Here is a 19,651-nt window from a genome sequence, read left to right as displayed (position 1 = left end):
TATTTTATTCTCCTTATGGGCCGGGCCTTATCATTATATTTATTATACTACTACAGTACTACTATTATTTTAAATATTTTGCAACTTTTTTATTTAATAATTTGTTTTTGTATGCTAAGATTTAATTTGGTGTATTCTGTTAGGATTATATATGAAAAGTGCAGTTTGAAAAAAAAAGGAAAGAATAAAAAAGGAGACATGGAAAGAAATTTTTTTTTTTTTCTTTTAAGAATATAGAAAACGAGTTGAGCTCGAGTTTAGTCGATTTTGAACTCGACTTAACTTCTTCACACCCCTAGTAAGCATTAAGAGATAATAATACTATGCATTAGCAAGTTGTACATTATTTAAATTGATTAAAATGCTCTTCACGTGATTTACACATTACGACAAACTAACGATAGAATCAGACGGAGTTAAGTCATTGGAGTGAAAAGCCGGGTTTTGAAACCACCATGTATTTTTAACTAAAAACCAATCAAGACAACCTAATGTGGGCGCTCGGCCGGGGCACGTGTTTTTTAGGGGCACGTATTTTTAAAAAAATTCAATATTATATATATATTTAGAATACCCGAACTTTTATAAGCCCACTATATAATATACCCAAACACTTTATAATCTATTTGGTATGTAATAAACTCATTCATATCATGATTTTGCTAATTGTTACGTTTATTACTATATTGTCACCTAAAAAGCAGTATATATTATTTAGTAACGCTTAAAGGGCATATTTTTTACGGCTCTACCGGGGTACTTGAATTCGCCAGGGCCGACCCTGAGCAAAATTAACCATAAACGAACAAAACAGACACTTATGATTAAGCGAATCTGATTAACCTACATAGAATCAATCAATGTGTCTCCGTTCCACTTTAACCAAAACCGAACCTTGTATATTTGTGTTTCTCCAAATTATAGCATCGAACATTTAAACTATGTTCATGGCTTGGAACACCACAACCAAACTCAAAACCGACATCTTTTAGCTTCGAAAGACCATAACCGAACTACTTTCAACAAAAACAATGGAAGACAAAAAGTAATAACATTAGATAGTTAACCGAACTTAATTGAAACCAACACGTATATAAGAACTTAAAACCGTTTGATAATATCCGTTACAAGTGTTATTATTATTAAGTTGCAGGTTTTTGCCATTATATTATCAATTACAGATCTGAAGGACTGAAACCCGGATCTGAAAATGGGTATTAGATTTCATCTCGGGTTTCAGATACGGATCTGGGTTCTTGTTCTTTTGTTATCTAATTGTGTATACTCGTTTTACCTACCCGGTGTTGCACCACAAGATTTCTTCAAGGTAATAATAGTAATAATAATAAGACACTGTTTTATTTGAATCTTATTATTATTATTATTATTATTATTATTATTATGTTTGATTTGAGTGCAATGTGGTTGAATTTGATGTGTTGATCATGAAGATCTATGTTATAGTTTATGTTTTAGTGCCTTAGCTTCATAGCTTTTATGCTTTTTTTATCGAATTGGAGGAGGCCGAAATCTGTATTGTAGTTTAGTTATTGAAATTGATCATCTTTGTTGAGCTCGGCTCGTTTTGACTTACACGAGTTCAGCTTGTCTCGAGTTCTTTTTCTAAAGCTTGAGCTCGGTTTGTGAGTTATTTTTCAAGTTTGGGCTCGACTTCGTTTATTATATATTACGGAGTAATTAGTTTATATACGTTTTTAATTATTTTTATATAGGTTGAGTAAAACCTTAAACGAACCTAAGCTTGGCTCGAGCAGTCGGCTTGGCTGTGAAATGTGAAATTAAAACATAGAAGTCTAAAAGAGGTAAAGCTTAAAAATACACAAGGGTTGTTCAGGCTCGACGAGCCTAAATGAGCTTCTCATACAAGGCTCATGTTCGGGCTCGATAACTAAACGAGCTTTGTTTGAGGTTCGGGCTTGGATCGAACTTGAAAAGTGTAGGCTCGTTTCGAGTTTTTTTTATTGATTTAATCTCGAGAAGTTTGCGGTAAATTATGCTAGTTAGGGCATTGCTTACTGCTAATCGATTATGATTTCAATAGACCGCGTTTTGTTACTTACTATTTTGTCTGATTTAAATGCAATGTGGTAGAATTTGATACGTGGATCGGTCTGATTCTTGTTTTACGGCATTAGGTTCGTAGCTTGATCAAATCGAAAACTATTGAAATCTCAACTTGGGATACCTTAAAATACTATGACTCGACATTTCGTAACTTTAGTTTGATTCATATAAAATGTAGCGAATCTTGTTGTAAGGTGTCCAAATATTACATCTTTACGGTGCAGGGAGATACTCTGAGGGTAAAAGTAAACAAATTAGCTTCTACAAAAACTCAACTCCCGTATTCTTACTACTCGATCCCTTATTGTCGACCAGATAAAATAGTCGACAGTGCTGAAAACCTTGGTGAAGTTCTTCGTGGTGACCGTATAGAAAACTCTCCCTATGAGGTAAATTAATAAAACATTTATGATTTATATTAATGTTTCATACTATTATATGTTTTAATGGCAACTGCATTGCAGTTTAAAATGCTGGTACCACAAATGTGCAATGTAGTATGTCGGTTGGTTTTAGATGACAAAAAAGCCAAAGAGTTTAAGGAGAAGATAGACGACGAGTATCGAGTTAACATGTAATATCTTTGTAACACTTCATATCATAAGTTTGATCTTATAGGTTTTATATATTAGTTTTATTAAATTTATATTTTTTTTCAACAGGATATTAGATAATCTACCTTTGGTTGTACCCATGTCACGGTTGGAAAAAGATTCACCGATTATATATCAACACGGATACTTTGTCGGGCGCAAAGTACAGTATGCAGGAGTAAGTAACAAAACAGTTATAACTTTGTTTCATTAGATTTTTAGTTTTTTTTTTAATTGTGATTATATATATATATATATATATATATATATGCAGACAAAGGAAGAAAAGTATTTTATCAACAATCATTTGGCATTCACAGTAAAGTATCACAAAGACAGTGAAACCGAGTCTGCAAGAATCGTGGGATTTGAAGTTAACGCTTTCAGGTAACTACACTTTTTTGTAACTATAGTTGACTCGTTAATCGTTAAAAAAAACGTAAATTTGGTTTAACACAGTGTTAAGCATCAATATGATGGCAAATGGACCGACAAGGCCCGTTTAACGACTTGTGATGCTCACGCAAAATGGATGGTCACAGGCTCCGACCCACCACAAGAAGTCGAAAACAACAGTGAAATCATCTTCACTTATGATGTTGATTTCCAGGTTAGTCTTATTATTATTGTTGTTGTTGTACACCTGTTATTTTTATAAATATTATTATTATTATTATACACTTGTTCTTTCTATTATTATTATTATTATACACTTGTTATTTTTATAAATATTATTATTATTATTTATTATTATTTAATTTTTATAAATATTATTATACACTTGTTATTTTTATCTGCAGGAGAGTGATATTAAATGGGCTTCAAGATGGGACACATATCTTCTAATGGCAGACGATCAAGTCCACTGGTTTTCGATCGTTAACTCGCTTATGATCGTTCTTTTCTTATCGGGTATGGTAGCAATGATCATGTTACGAACACTATACCGCGACATTTCAAAATACAACCAGTTAGAAACCCAAGAAGAAGCCCAGGAAGAAACGGGCTGGAAACTCGTTCACGGTGACGTTTTTCGCCCCCCTGTTAACTCGGATTTACTATGCGTTTACGTCGGAACCGGTGTGCAATTCTTCGGTATGATAGTAATCGCAATGATATTCGCAGTTCTCGGGTTTCTCTCCCCGTCTAACCGAGGCGGGCTCATGACCGCGTTACTTTTACTTTGGGTCCTCTTGGGTATATTCGGCGGGTACGCGTCGGCTCGATTATATAAAACGTTTAAAGGAACCGAATGAAAGTCGATCGTGCTTAAAACCGCGTTTTTATTCCCGGGAGTCGCGTTTGCAGTTTTCTTTGTGTTGAACGCGTTAATCTGGGGCGAGAAGTCGTCGGGGGCGGTCCCGTTTGGTACCATGTTCGCGTTAGTGTTTTTATGGTTCGGGATATCCGTCCCGCTCGTTTTCGTCGGGAGTTATATCGGTTTTAAAAAGCCTGCAGTCGAAGACCCCGTGAAAACTAACAAGATCCCGAGACAAATACCCGAGCAACCATGGTACATGGGTTCGGGCTTCTCGATTCTGATCGGTGGAATACTTCCATTCGGCGCAGTCTTTATCGAGCTTTTCTTCATATTAACATCCATCTGGTTACAACAGTTTTACTACATTTTCGGTTTCCTTTTCATCGTGTTCGTGATACTAATCGTGACGTGTGCGGAAATCACGATCGTGTTATGCTACTTCCAGCTGTGCAGCGAGGACTACCAATGGTGGTGGAGATCGTAACTAACGTCGGGTTCGTCGGCTTTGTATCTGTTTCTATACACAATATTTTATTTCTTCACAAAGCTTAATATCACAAAACCGGTTTCGGGTATTTTGTACTTTGGGTATATGTTGATTGCATCGTATGCTTTCTTCATGCTCACGGGTGCGATCGGGTTCTACGCGTGCTTCTGGTTCACGCGGCTTATTTACTCTTCGGTGAAAATCGATTAAATGTTTTATAGGTGACCTGATTCGGGCTTATTCGGTACTTTGATATTGTTATGATGAAAAGTTTTGTTTTTTTTTTTAATTTTATTTTTGCATAATTTGTGTATGTAGAGTGATTCTTACAAGGTATATTGTTATTGTTGATTGATGTGTATTAGGAATTTAATTTGTATTTGTTGGGCATTTTTGTTAGATAGAAAGTTATATGAGTCTTGTGTCTGATTGTCACTTTTATCCGTAACCCGAAACTCTACCTGAGAAACTGTTATTTTGAACACGTAAGTACTCGTATCCATAGAACCCAAATCTGAATTTACGATACTCGATTATGGGTTTAGTAATTGCTTATTTATTCTACTAATTCTATGAATTGTAAACTTTTCAACAATTATACAGATTTTTATTCGATCTATTTAAGTTTGTTCGATTCTACAGGTTTTGTTTGATTGTTTTTTTTTACTAATTTAACATGTTTTTGTTTTTTATTTGCTTATTTACATTTCGGGTGAAGATGATAATATTGCTTTAATTTAGCATTTTATTAGTTTTTAGTTTTATAGAACAAATACTCGAAGCCCAAAAAAACCTAACCTGATAAAACCCGAACCCGAACCAGAAAAACCCGAGAAAGATTAAGGCCAAGTTTTGGTTACAAATTTAAAATTCTCAAACCCAGAAAGAGAAACCCGACCCGAGAAATCAAAATAGCATCCCTTTTGTTAAAAAAAAACATGGTAGAGGTTGGGAATGACATGGTTTATTCATTTTTCTTTCGTTTGTTTTGTAAATTCTTGTATTTAATATTTGTTTATGTTTTATTGTATAAAACAACTAATGTCCCCTTATCCATCAATTATAATATTTTTATATTTATTTTTAAGCTTTGAATTAGGAATAAAATATTAAAATTGGCAAGTCAGCATTGGCTACAGGACAATCACTTAAGCAAAAAAATATGCTAAAATTCAGTTTAATTATAATTATACAAATAATTACGTTAATCATTTAAAAGTACATTAATTATTAAAAAAATAACATTTTCTACTTAAATATTACCGATGGTTGCGAATAAACTCAACAACACGCAACAAAATTTAAGCTTATTTTATTATTCGTTGTCTTATTATTTTGTTAAATAGTAAATGACCTAAAATAACAATATACTTCATTAATTCTCATTTTAAACAAAGTTATGATTTTTTTTAAAAAAATAATAGAAAAGTAGACTGTACTCTTACTTTTACCCTGACTATATCCGGTACCCATTAATATTGAGTCTAATCACGTCTCTCTAAGAACATGATCGGTTAAGAAATGATGAAGAACCGCGCACCATTGTCAGCAAGACAACTTCAAAAAGAATAATCATTAATTAGCAGGGTATTGACAGGTGGGTGCATTGAGTTTTTCAATAAAAAAAAAAATTTAGGACAAAAATTGTCATTTTTTATGTTATTTGTTTATTTTTTTTCATTTTTTTATTTAAAAATAAAAAGTATGTGTGAATACAAATATACCCATTTCCCACCTTTCCTATATATATAGGCCATCATCCATTACAAATGATAGCAACAAACAACATTACAAATGGATCATGTTGTTGCCAATTCCACTCTTGGACTCACTCTTCCTATGCAAATTGATCACCCCAAGGTCTTTTTTTTATTCTTTTTTATTGGTTTCTTTAACTCATATTAATTGGTTTTTGTTAGTTTTGTATGATCATGCAATTTCCTATGGTACCCATTCATGTTTATCTTGTATAATCTTACTTTATTTTTGCATATTTAGCTAGACATAAATGCTATAGTTAAAGTTACCTTGAATCACACGCCCTCTGTTTGTTTCAAACAAAATAAACTTTTGACTTCAATGGTTCAAACCTAGGGGTGTTAAATAGGTCGTGTTCATGGGTTGACGGGCCCAACCTGACATGAACCCGAAAATCGTGTAAGACACGTGAACCCGAACATAGCCCGTTTGACTCCCGAAAGTTTTTTGTTTTTTATTGTTTTGAGTTCACATATTAATACTTTAATACTTTAAGGTTACATTTTTACTACAAAAAATAAAATTTTATATAAAACACTTGCATTCTAGCTATAAAATAGTATCTTAATTTTCTTTTAGTTTTTAATTTTGGCATAAGTTTCCCATACAATTTAATTTATTACACAAAACACGTTTAAATAAAATTAAATTGGTTGACCCGAACCCGTCTTGTTTAGCTAAATGGGTTCGCAGGTTCAACTTGAAACTGACCCGACCCTGTTTATACCAAACCCAAACCTGTTCTTTCAAAATGGGTTTGATTTTCTTCAGCTTATGATCTTTAAATAGTAATATGTTAGCAATAGCATTCTAGTTATTTTCTTATGTTCAATACAATTATCAATTTTTATAACCATGTATAAAGTAGTTCCTTTGTTAAATTTCTAATGAACTATGATTTCTTTTTTGGAGCTTAAATCAAGAAAGTGAAATGTGTTTATGAAAACTAAAAATCTTTTTCTTCTCTTGTAATGTTAAAAGATATCATTTGCTTCTAAAGAAACCGATTTCGTAGAATGGACCGGAGACATACTTGCAGTTGGTGTCACAGAACAAGACATGACAAAAGACAAGAACTCAAAATTTCATAACACGGTTTTAGAAAAACTTGATGCTAAATTGTGTGGATTATTGTCTGAAGTATCTTGTGAGGAAGATTTCACGGGAAAGGCTGGAAAGTCGGTTGTAATTAGAGTTTCAGGCCTTGGGCCCAAACGGGTCAGCTTGATTGGGCTCGGAAAAGGCCCCATGGGCCCGTCTAGTTTTCGTGGTCTTGGTGAGTCTGTTGCATCAGCTGCTAAGGCCTCACGCGCGAATAATGTTGCGGTTGCGCTTGCGTTTTCAGAAGGCTTAACTTTTGAGTCAAAGCTAGCCACTGCTTCAGCAATAGCAAAAGGTAAGTATAAACCGTAATGATGAAATCCGTAATTTTGACCAAACCACAGTACCATCCGTGTAATTTACTGTGTTTTATATTTTTATATAAAAAGTGTTGTTGCCATGTGATTACAAAATCTATATCATTAAAATCTGTATTTAAAATGACCAAAATATCCCTTGCTATTAAAATTACAACTTTTATTTTAGCTACTTTTTTATATTTGAATACAACTTGGTGACTTTTGACCAGGTCAACAGTTTTTTTGTTGGCTACTTTTAAAAAATATATATATTCGAATACAATTTGTTAAATGTTGAATATTTTGCTATTTTTCTTTGGATTATCAGGTATATTGTTGGGTACTTATGAAGATAGCAGATTCAAATCCGAGTCAAAGAAGCCAACTCTCAAGACTGTTGAATTTTTTGGTCTCGGAAGTGGACCCGAGCTCGAAAAGAAACTTAAGTACATAGAAGACATTTGCTCAGGAGTAATTTTGGCAAAAGAGCTTGTAAATGCACCAGCTAATGTGCTCACCCCCGGTTAGTTAACATTTCATGTCATTTGTTATTATTCTTTTAATTTCACTGCTCTTTTTAACTATTTGTATTTTCTTACATTTATGCCCTCAGCGGTACTAGCAGAAGAGGCTGCAAAGATTGCTGCAACATATAGTGACGTTTTTACATCAATGATTTTGGATATCGATCAATGCAAAGAATTGAAAATGGGCTCGTATCTCGGTGTTGCTGCAGCTTCTACAAATCCTCCTAAATTTATACATTTATGTTATAAACCGCCAAACGGACCTGTAAAAACGAAGCTTGCTTTAGTGGGAAAGGGGTTGACTTTTGACAGGTAATAATTAGAAGAGAAAGAATATGTTTTCGTCCCGATATTAAAGGTGGCCAAATGGATGGGTTGTTAGAAATGGGCCATTTTTCATTTGGGCCGGGCTGGATTGACCCGAAACCTTTTTTTGCCAGTTTTCTTTCTACGAACACTTAGTGTGTCAAATATGATTTTATTTGTTTGCAGTGGTGGCTACAACATTAAAACGGGCCCGGGTTCTATGAAGCTGATGAAATTTGACATGGGCGGTTCAGCAGCGGTGTTAGGTGCTGCGAAAGCACTAGGTCAAATTAAACCGCCTCAAGTAGAGGTGAAATAATAATAATAATAATAATAATGATAATGATAATAACAACAATTGTGTTTTTACATTTATCAACTTTATTAATAAGTAAATAGTGTGATAAAAAAAAACTTGAGGGCTGAGGCAACCTTTCACTCGTTCAACCCGTTTATGTGACCCATTAACGATTAAACATAACAAGAATCGACCTGTTAATAACAACCACCTTTAAATTAACTTGGGATATGTACTTGCCATTACAGGTTCATTTTATTGTGGCAGCTTGTGAGAATATGATAAGTGGGACCGGTATGAGGCCCGGTGATATTTTAACCGCCTCAAACGGAAAGACAATCGAGGTATTTTTTTTTTCCAGTTTATAAGTTCACTAATTTTAATCATTTATAATAAAAGTGATGAAGTTGAATGTGTGCATCTTGTTTATATAATTAATGACCTTGATTAAAATTTTCACATGTGAAACCTGAATAATTCAATTATTGTTCTTTTATATTTTAGGTTAATAACACTGATGCGGAAGGCAGACTTACACTTGCTGATGCATTGGTGTATGCGTGTAATCAAGGTGTAGACAAGGTAAACTCTTAAGCAGTTTTATATTTCAGGTGAATTTTATTATCCTTTATCGCGTGTTAAAGATTTGGTCTTATTCCAAATTTTTACAATTTTTTTTGCAGATAGTTGACTTGGCAACTTTGACTGGAGCTTGTATAGTTGCTCTTGGGCCCTCAATTGCAGGTGAAATACACAAATCATTAGGCCTGTAAACGAACCAAACATTCAGATGTTCAGTGAACATTTCAAGAATCATTTGACACGAAGTTCGTTTACATTTGTGTATTTAATAAACGAACAAACATGAACATAATACTTTGTTCATTTAGTTAAATGAACGAACATGAACACATGTCTCGTTCGTTTTTATTATGTTCGTGAAAGTTTGTTGATATAAAGCCGTTTATGTTCGTATGCGTTGATTCGTGTTCGTTAGTTTAAGTTCATTCGCTAATATATTTATTTAACTTTTTTAGGTTCATTACATTTTTATATATTTCAATAACTTTTCATGACCAACACATTGATGTTAACGTCTACTTCTAACTAGTTTTAGCTCAGTTTCGTTCATTCTTCTATGTTCATTTATGTTTGTTGACTTGTTCGTTTACGTTCGTAAATGTTCGTTTATATTGTTAACAAACCCCATCTGTAAATAACACACGTGAATACGTTCATTTTGTTAACAAACGAGCACAGACAAGAAAACCCCATTCGTTCAGTTGTTCGTGTTCAATCATTTGTTGGTTAAAATAAAACGAATGCACACGAACTACAGGCCTAAAAATAATGCAAATATGATGCATTTTTTTTGTTTTTTGCAAAAGGTGTTTTTTTAATATTTTGGTAAAAAAAATTATCAGGCATATTCACACCGAGTGTTGAGTTGTCAAAGGAGGTGGTCGCCGCATCAGAAATCGCTGGAGAAAAATTTTGGAGGCTGCCAATGGAGGAAAGCTATTGGGATTCTATGAAGTCTGGGGTGGCAGATATGGTCAACACCGGCGGCCGCCACGGTGGTTCTATTACTGCAGCTCTTTTCTTGAAGCAGGTATTTTGTAACTGAAACTTTCAATATACTTATTTGCTCATTGTTATAAGCACAAAGAATTAATCATGTGTTTTGGTTCCACTAGATTTCAATAAAGGTGCAAACTTGTTAACCAAACTTACATTTTTGATATTGTGATCATCATAAGAGATTTATCTTGTGACATTTTTCCCTTTGTGATTGTCACAAAAGAACTCTAATCATACAAATTAAGCCTTTTTGTTTAGTACTTACCGTAAGGGTATTTTAGTATTTTGTCGTAATCATCATAAAATATTTATGTTGTGAAATTTACGTTTTTACTCATCATGATCATAACAAAAGAACTCTGATCACACTAATTAAGATCCCTTGTTTTGTAATTATTGTAAGGGCAATTTAGTCATTTTTACCATAAGGGTATTTTAGTCTTATTTACCACAATGGTATTTTAGTCATTCTTTGCATTTTGCAGTTTGTTGATGAGAAAGTACAATGGCTGCATATTGATATGGTTGGGCCCGTTTGGAATGACAAGAAAAAGGCTGCAACTGGATTTGCTATTTCCACTTTAGTGGAATGGGTTGTGTCCAACTCAGCATCTTAAAACCTTAAAAACAACAATGTCCTATTGTCGTGCACACGTGGCAGCTACAACTTTGGAAGTTGAAATATGTATGAATAAAACATGTCTAGAAAGAAAAACTCAATGTTTGTAACTTGCAATTGAAATTTCATAATTTTAATTGTTATCCATATTTTGCATAACAAGTTACATGTGTCCGCTAACAGCAAAACATGTAACTAGAAAACCTATCAATATCTCAAACGGGTTCAATATCCTTAAGAAGGTCGACCACTTGTTGCATGCTTGGTCGTTTTAATGTAAGATCGACTGTACATAAATACCTGATTTTCGAACCCTCCACCCTTTGACCTTCATCACCCGTAGCCCGAATCTTGGGGCCTATGGCTCGTGAGCCATCGGTTCACCCTCACAAGCCATCTAGCCCAACTAACCAAATCTTGTGCTTTCGAGCCATCTTCGCTTTTACCCATAAAGAGTTCAAGAAGAACCACCCCAAATCCTTTACGGCGTTGGTTATGAATGTCGTCAAGTTGATTGAAGGTAATTATATCAACGAAATCATATTTTGGGATCGAAGGTTGGGGGTGAAAGATTTGGAGAGAGGAATGCAATCTGCCAGAGATGAGGTCTCGGCTGAATCTCCGGAGAGCGTTCACGGATCGGGCGGGATATGGTTTCGTTTGACTTCTCCGGATCCAGGTTCGGGTTTATTGTGAGTTAGTTTAGGTTTTAATTGCAGTAGGGTGACCCTTTCGAGCAACAAATTTTGCAAAAATCCAATGAATTAACGAGTAAGCTAGAATAAAAAATTTTGGTTTAGTCGGTATCAATGGTGAGAACTAAAGTCTGTCCTGAAACTACGATTTTGATCGGTTCCAAACCGGTTTGCTTTTATCATATTCAACAAACAATAAGGATTAAATTAATTTTAATTTTTTTACCCAACCCGGCTTTGTCCCCCCTTAACCAAGAAATTACATATCCAGTAATGTGCATATTTGATCTTACCTATATCATGGTTGTAAAAACGTTGCATTTCCTTGAATGCCAAATAGCCACATTCGAGATAGAGCCACATTTGAGATTAGCGATTTTTTTAAATAAAACGCCTTATCAGATATCATGTCAGGTTTGCTGGTGTGTATTAGTATCATAAAAGCACTTTCTACAATCTTCCTGTTACTCGCTAAGAGGGTTCCCACCTTATGCAATCATCATGGAACTCCACAAGTCCACATAGGTGTTTAACGTGACATTTCAAGAAACTTCGTCTTACCAGACGTCAAACTCTTAACAACATCATGGATTTTTAAGAAACTTCGAGTATCCTCTGCCTAGAATGAATACTCAAAACTCCCAAGTCAATCGACCTGGGAGCGCCTAGCAACTTTTATAACCATGACAATAAGTTGCATGACCACCACTTCTATTGATACTACTACATGCCTTGTTCTTAAGACTTGATAACCTATATAACTCATATAAAATTAACCGGAGTGTTGTTCATGTGAAAAGTGTGTCGACCACCCTATTTTGGGGGACTTGGTACATCTAACCAACTATACCAACCACTCCACCTTGCGTGACTTTGTAAAACAGTTTAGCCTGCTTAACCAACTTGTTTGATTCTTGCAGAAACAAATATGGTACACATTTATAGCTGTTTAAATAGTAAATATTAATTCAATACAAATATCATATACATCCTGGTTTTATGGTGTTCAATCAAGATCATACCTTCTGCAAACAAATCCTACCTTGTGTGTAGGCAATTTCTTAGTATTAGCTATACCAAATTTGAATATAATATAGATGATTAAAATATGAATCTCTAGACAAAATAAGAATGCTGTGAGCCTCTAAACATAGAGATGTTTTAATATGAGCCTCTAAACATAGAGATGTTTTATTTGTTTTCTATATTATATAAGAAAATATGGTAAAGAGCCTCTAATATGAATGCTTTGACTCAAAGCCTTTGAGTGCTATAAAATTAAACACTATCCACCAAATGCATTGTATTTCATTTATCCAATAACCACCAAACCACACATTGCTTAATTTATAAGTTTTATAAACCCCAGAAAATTATTCAAAAATTGGAGTAATTATATAATCATAAAACTTTAAACCAATTACATAATCAATAACACACCAAATCAAAACCCTAATTTCAGACATGAAAACAAACAGGTACTCCCACACCTCGGGAACTCGGGCAAAATCTACATATCGAAAAAGAATTTCTAAGAGAATGCCTAACGAATACGTCAGGCACCCTCATTGTCATTCTTAATTTCTCAGAAAACAAAATCTTGGGTTGATTTCAGCTTCGTATCCTGAAAGGGATGTTTTTCGATCTTGATTTATTAAAATGCTTGTTCTTTTTATTGATCAAAGACGGTCTTTTTGATAAATTTTGTTTTCCCGTATGCGACTTTAACCTCTCGTTCGCGATATCTTGAAACGGATTCTTCCCGTCAAATTCAGTTTTTGAGATCCTTTCTTCCTCTTTCCTCTGTCGTATTCTTCATCCCTGTTGGAATATAAGTTTATAAACATTAAAGATTATTAATATATCAAGGTTTCTAAAAATTAAAATAAGAAAATAATCGATTTATGGCTCACCATTCATCTCCTATATGGCCAATAACGAGACCACGCGTGTTCGTTCTAAATTTCTGAAATGGTGCAGAGCCATCTTCGTCCCACCGAGGAACTGAAATCAAAAACACATGTGGGTCAAGAATAATTGCTAAAGCTTTTGACTTTATAGTTCTTGAAATAAAAAACACACACAAGCCAAATATACTTGCTAAAGCTTTTGACTTTATAGTTCTTGAACTAAAAAACGCACTTGGGTCAAAATACTAGCCAAAGCTTTTGGCTTTATAGTTTTCGAAATCAAAAGCACAATCGAGTTACAATACTAGCTAAAGCTTGTGACTTTATGTTCTTGAAATAAAAAACACACACGGGTCATATATACTTTTGCTAAAGCTTTTGACTTTATAGTTTTTGAAAGGCTGACAGAGATTATAAGTTTATAACACGAGTAAAGAAAGGGCAAGAAAGTAATTTTACTCACTGGTTCTGTCATCTGCGCCTATGGTAAGCATATGAACCAAATCTTTTTGTGCCAAAGATTTTGTATGTTGCTCCAAATTGTTTGATTCTTTAGTGTTAGATTGGCTTCCTGTTGAAACACTATTGGAAATAGTTATTGTGAGTACAGCACTGTCTTTATCAACTCTCTCTTTAAGTCCGTTTTCAACAGGAGGTTTGACCGTCACTTGGATTTCAGTTTTGATAGATGTAGACGGACCTTCATTGACCAACGTTTGTTTCGCTTATGTTTCTTTTTCTTTCTCTGGTTTAATAACGATGCCCCCATAAGAACCTTTGAGCTAATTTTCATGGTTACTGCCTTACACTTCAAAACGTTTTTATCTTTTTTATGAGTTTTCACGCCACGAGATTTTTTCTCCGCAGAACCTTGCATTTTTGGTAAATCTGGCAGAACCGTTTTGAGAGCTTTCTCTACGTGACCATCAGCGCCAACATTGCCAACAGATGACTCACCTCCACCAATTTCCTGAATATTTTCTCCAATTAGTTGTAAGATAAGCATAAGTTTAAAAATTGAAAGTGACAATTTACATCGACGAAACAGTCTCGGAAGGTCAAAAAAGTAATTTGTAAAAAATAACCAAAAATAAAAGATTTAGTGAGTCAGGTGAGTCAGTCAAAAGTCATCCGACTCGATAAAAATTTAAAACACAACTAGATTCGACTCGTATAAAAATTATTCATTTTGCTCACTTTTATGAGAAATTTTACCTTTGTATGGTCCTCTATTTTACTGGTATCTGAGATGCTTTTTGGAACTAAAGCTTGTTTCTTTTGAGTCGCTTCTGATGCAACAGCAGCTGAAGACTTTTGACTGTTCAATGACCCGTTACTTAAATTAGAGTCCGTTTCAGTCTTTTTTGGTGCAACCAGGCTGAACCCGTTTCTCTCAGTACCAGCAGCAGCCAAAGACATTTCAGCATTTAAACATCCATCACTCAGGCCTGCTTTCATTTGGGCCTCTTTTGGTGCGCCATTAACAGAAGACGTGTGCCCATTTGATGACCCGTTACTAAAAACAGTATTTGTTGGGTTCTCTTTTGGTGCACCGTTAACAGAAGACATATGCCCATTTGATGGCCCGTTACGAAGAACGACGTTTGTTCGGGCCTCATTTGGTGCAACAAGATTTGACCCGTTTTGCTCAATATTAAGTGACCCGTTACTTAGGCCCGTTTTCATTTGGGCTTCTCCTGGTGCACCAGGCCCATTGGGAGTACCATTCATCACAATCTTCTCTTTTTGATGAACATCCGTATTCACTTGGGCTCCTCTTGGCCCACCAGGCCCATTCGGTATACCATTCATCGTAACCTTCTCTTTTTGATGAACATCAACAGTCTTTTTAGGCGGGAAATTCTTTCTATCTTTAAAATAAAATAGCATGTAGGCTTTCTGCTCAAAAACTTTCTTTTCACTCACTTGATAGACCTGTTTCAAATAAAAATGTTAAGAAAAATAATAAAATGAAACCACAATATTATGTAAATGCCAAGTCAGCAACTAACACGATTGTCATCAAGTTGGTACCACATACCACTAGACGTCCGAACAAAGCAGTAATAGTGGCCCGAATGTGTACTCCAACCAGCATGAACCAAAACACCATAAAGTGTGTACTTTAAATCCCCATCCTGCATTGTTTCACAAACAAAATTTAATAAAAATATAATAAAACGCGTGAAAAGAGTTTGGTATAAAGTAAAGGTGCAATCTTTAGCCCATGGGTCAAATGCTCCTAAAAAGACAGATTATTATTGAAATAACAACGCTAATTCTTTCACATACTACAACAATTTTAGGCAATATTTGAGTGACTTACATATGGACCAGTCACGAAAGGTTTCAAGTCCAAAGTAGAACCAAACTGAATTTTCTTGTCGATCTTTTGACCCGAAATGTGGGACCCAAAGCGTTTCAGATGAACGGTTAGCACATTTGGGGGCTTGTGAATTGAAAGCTGTTTCAAAGCTTTGACCTTTTGCTTGCACTGCTGGCACTGATACTCCTTGGCCCCACCATCCAACTGTTCCTTGGCGGTAAAATTTGCAAACGCTTTATGTAAAGTGTCGGCTCTCAAGATTTCAAGACTTAAATCCAGAAACGGGTCAAACTTGTTGGAGCAATAGTTACATTGCATACACTTCACCTAAAAAATCATTCATTCAAACATGAGAAAAATCCTTGAACTTTGACAGTATTGGCCTGTGCAAGAACGGGTCAAACTGCTCGACCCGTCTATTTTGCCACTTGTGTAAAGATTAAGTACCTGGCTACGAAGACGGCCACCGAATATCTTGTGAACCAAACTCTTATCGTAAGCACTTTGTGATTCACTCGGTACTCCTTTAGGTAAACAACATCTGTGCATTGATTCCAATAAATTAACCATGTATTCATGTGCATCCTCCTGTCTTGAATTCCTAAAAGTCCTTGATATACCTAATTACGTGGTTAAGAATTTTCAATCCAATGAGCTTAAAGTTAAAAATGAAATCTTTAACTTAATCAAGAAACCTCGATAAGCATGAACGTACAGCGCAGATTTGAAACAAGATCTTTAGGTGCCAACGATCTTCCCGGTAATTGTAGTGCGCGGCTGACATGGTTTTGAATAGCACATAAAGCACAGAATCCAGATTTCCGACCTTTGTAACAGAAATGGAGGCCAATATAAGTCAAAGTCTTGTAACTTGTAAGTGTTTGTTTGTTGACCTTAAATGTAAGTCAAATACTTACAAGTGACTTGATGCTTTCCACTTTGTAGATATGCAGCTAAAGGCTCGGTATATGTTAAACATTGTAGTACTGAATTAAGAAAGCAAGTGTTCCCGAGATTCTCCAAACCAGCACCCTTTAGATTGTCACATCAAAATAACATGTTAAATTTTTAAATGACTTTTTTTAACAATTTAGGGTTGATTGAAATGATACAAAATAAACATATCAGTTTTCAGAGATTCTTGACTCAAAAAAAATAAGGACAAGTGGCGAACAACTTATAAAAAAAGACACGCATCCACATCGAAACAAGTCACAAATATGTAGAGGTTGAACATGCATAATCAACAAAAGGCTGAACAAACAAAGCGTAAAAAATAGTTTGAAGAAAGCAAAAAGTAACAATGGAACAATAAAATACAAAGTCAAACAAACTTATATGACAACTATAAAAGAGTGTGGTTATACAACAATACACACACCACCTCCTAAAGTGTACACCAGCTTGTCAGTCACATCATACGGGTTGAACAATATCAACGATTCAGCTCAACTCTGCACACTAGAGCCAAACCTAGGCTCGTTTAAGGTACTGCACACAAGCTTGATCTAAGCTTAGGCTCGTTAAGACTTTACTCAAATATATAAAAATAATTAAAATTTTATATAAACTAATTATTAAGTAATAACCAAGACGAGCCCGAGCTTGAGAAAAAAAGCTTGAAACAAGCCAAGCTTTGCACCCCTAAATCCAACTATTCACATAACAATTCTGCTATGCTTATAAACAACTAAATCATTTTTTAAAAGTCATTTTCAAATAATAATAACTTCTAATTTCACACTTCACAGCCAAGCTCGAGCCAAAGCACTGTATTCGAGCTCAATCCGAGCTTAGGCTTGTTTAGATATAACTCAAAACAAGTAAAACTAACTAAAAATTAAATAACTAAAAAACGAGCCGAGCTCAAAGCTTCAGAAAAAGAGCTCAAAACAATCCTAGCCCTTAACACCCTTAAATCCAACTATTCACATAACTATTTTACTACACTTATCAACACTCAACAACTAAACCAATTAACAAAAAAAAAACAGTTCTTTTTTCAAAACAATAATATAATAACTTAAAATCAATTAAGTAACAGTTTTTTTCCAATAATAATAAGTTTAAAAAAAAACTTACAATTCTTCTAAAAGTCATGATCCCAAAAGTAGTAAGTTCCGAATCCAACCCGTTTTCCATCTCGGACGCATCTCGTTTCCGACCCGAACCCGAACCCGGACCCGCCACACTTTGCTGCTGATTCGCATTCGTTAATTTACTACCGCCCGGATTCAAAGTTTCAATCTTGAAGCTTCCATCACCGCCGTTACTGAATCCGGTGAAGGGTTTTCTTGCTGGGTAAAACTCTATACTTCTGAAAGGAGATTTATCAGTCGATTCAATTGGGTGGTTTTCTTCAGTATTATTATTGTTGTTGTTGCTGTTATTAATAATAATTGAGCTTAATGGTACAGACATGACTGATTGATTGGATTGAAGCAATAGTGGGCATAAATGGGTTGTGGGTCGATGGAAACGGGTTGAAGTTGAAGGTGTGGGCGAAAGAGAAAAACCGGTGAAGACAAAGAGGGTATATGTATAAACCCTGGCTACTTCTTGGCTGCTAGCCGCGTATGTTAGCATAATAATAATAATAATAATAATAATAATAATAATAATAATAATAATGTATGTTAGCATAATAATAATAATAATAATAATAATAATTGGGAAATTTCACAAATCAGGCGTTAGGTGTCATTTCAAACAAATTCCCAAAATATGTATTATAAACTAGTCGTGATGAATAGTTTATGATTGTTCACAAGTAGTTTGCATAACCAATTAAAATTTGCCATGTGTCTATAAACTAACTGTAACGACCAGTTTCATTAATAATCTACTCGTAAAGATTAAATAAGTTTAAAGCCTCGTAATCAACGTCCACGAGTAAATAAGGTGTTCTTTAGTCACGACGAGCAGATTATAAAACCTTAATAGTCGCGAGTAGTTTATCAAACTAACCATGACGATGAGTTTGAATACCAAATGCATCGAACCGGTTTGTTTATCAAAACACTAACCGGGATGGTTAGTTTGTTTGGTCAACTAGTCGTTACGAGTAGATATTGGTCAACGATTACTTTACATCCAGTATACGAGTATTTTCTTGGTAATTAACTCTTCTCGATAAGTTTGCCTGGTAAACATTACTCATACGAGTAGTTCATATGTAGTTAACTCGTCCTGACTAGTTTACCTTGTTTATATTCCCGATACGAGTATTTTATTAGTAATTAACTCGTTCTGATAAGTTTACCAGATTTACATTACCCATGCGAGTAATTTATTAGTAGTTAACTCGTCATGTCTAGTTTACATTCCTATACGAGTAGTTAATTAGTAACTAACTCGTCTTGGCTAGTTTAACATAACAATCTACTCGTCTCCTTACTTTATAGTCTAAACTAGTCATTACAATGTTGTTTGAAGTTCTTGGGTTTATATAAATGTCATGTTCTTGTTGTCTTGAACCCGCACATCAATGGAGGAGGAAATTGATAATATTGTAGTTTGTTACGGAGGAAAGTGGGAAGAAACAAAAGGAGCTACTGAGTATGTTCCGTTTGATTATGGACGACAAGGTGTATCTCTATCTTTGAGGTTCGGTTATTGTGAGTTTATAGATTTGGTTACTAGTTGTTTTAAAATAGGTCATGTTAAACGATTATCTTATAAGTGTTACATTTTTAACATTGTAACGACTAGTTTAAACTATAAAGTAAGGAGACGAGTAGATTGTTATGTTAAACTAGTCAAGACGAGTTAGTTACTAATTAACTACTCGTATAGGAATGTAAAC

General features: G+C 34.6%; 1 protein-coding gene and 2 pseudogenes across 3 annotated transcripts; 2 read left to right on the top strand and 1 right to left on the bottom strand.

The window, feature by feature from the left end:
* Window positions 1–1,210: 1,210 nt before the first annotated feature.
* On the top strand, window positions 1,211–4,920 carry LOC143632340 (transmembrane 9 superfamily member 9-like; annotated as a pseudogene). The gene is made up of 7 exons (XR_013153502.1): window positions 1,211–1,327; window positions 2,280–2,474; window positions 2,550–2,659; window positions 2,748–2,856; window positions 2,953–3,065; window positions 3,138–3,288; window positions 3,479–4,920. The product of XR_013153502.1 is annotated as a transmembrane 9 superfamily member 9-like (transcript).
* A 1,263-nt stretch (window positions 4,921–6,183) lies between these two features.
* Window positions 6,184–10,995, top strand: LOC143632308 (leucine aminopeptidase 2, chloroplastic-like). Its single transcript, XM_077100862.1, has 10 exons — window positions 6,184–6,286; window positions 7,166–7,580; window positions 7,913–8,107; window positions 8,198–8,423; window positions 8,604–8,727; window positions 8,964–9,059; window positions 9,220–9,297; window positions 9,399–9,459; window positions 10,140–10,327; window positions 10,782–10,995. Exons 1-10 carry the CDS (start codon window positions 6,221–6,223, stop codon window positions 10,911–10,913), a joined length of 1,581 nt encoding a protein of 526 aa, XP_076956977.1. The 5' UTR covers window positions 6,184–6,220; the 3' UTR covers window positions 10,914–10,995.
* A 1,914-nt stretch (window positions 10,996–12,909) lies between these two features.
* LOC143632380 (ubiquitin carboxyl-terminal hydrolase 23-like) lies at window positions 12,910–18,310 on the bottom strand (annotated as a pseudogene). The gene is made up of 10 exons (XR_013153508.1): window positions 17,929–18,310; window positions 16,764–16,878; window positions 16,562–16,672; window positions 16,294–16,466; window positions 15,847–16,173; window positions 15,533–15,658; window positions 14,736–15,455; window positions 13,984–14,490; window positions 13,524–13,614; window positions 12,910–13,431 (listed from the first exon to the last, which is right to left on the bottom strand). The product of XR_013153508.1 is annotated as a ubiquitin carboxyl-terminal hydrolase 23-like (transcript).
* Window positions 18,311–19,651: the final 1,341 nt, after the last annotated feature.

Source organism: Bidens hawaiensis, unplaced genomic scaffold (genome assembly GCF_021521415.1).
Source record: "Bidens hawaiensis isolate Kalapana, Puna unplaced genomic scaffold, B.hawaiensis_p1.1 tig00006387_1, whole genome shotgun sequence".
Classification (NCBI taxonomy): domain Eukaryota; kingdom Viridiplantae; phylum Streptophyta; class Magnoliopsida; order Asterales; family Asteraceae; genus Bidens; species Bidens hawaiensis.
This window is presented reverse-complemented; position numbering and strand designations above follow the sequence as displayed.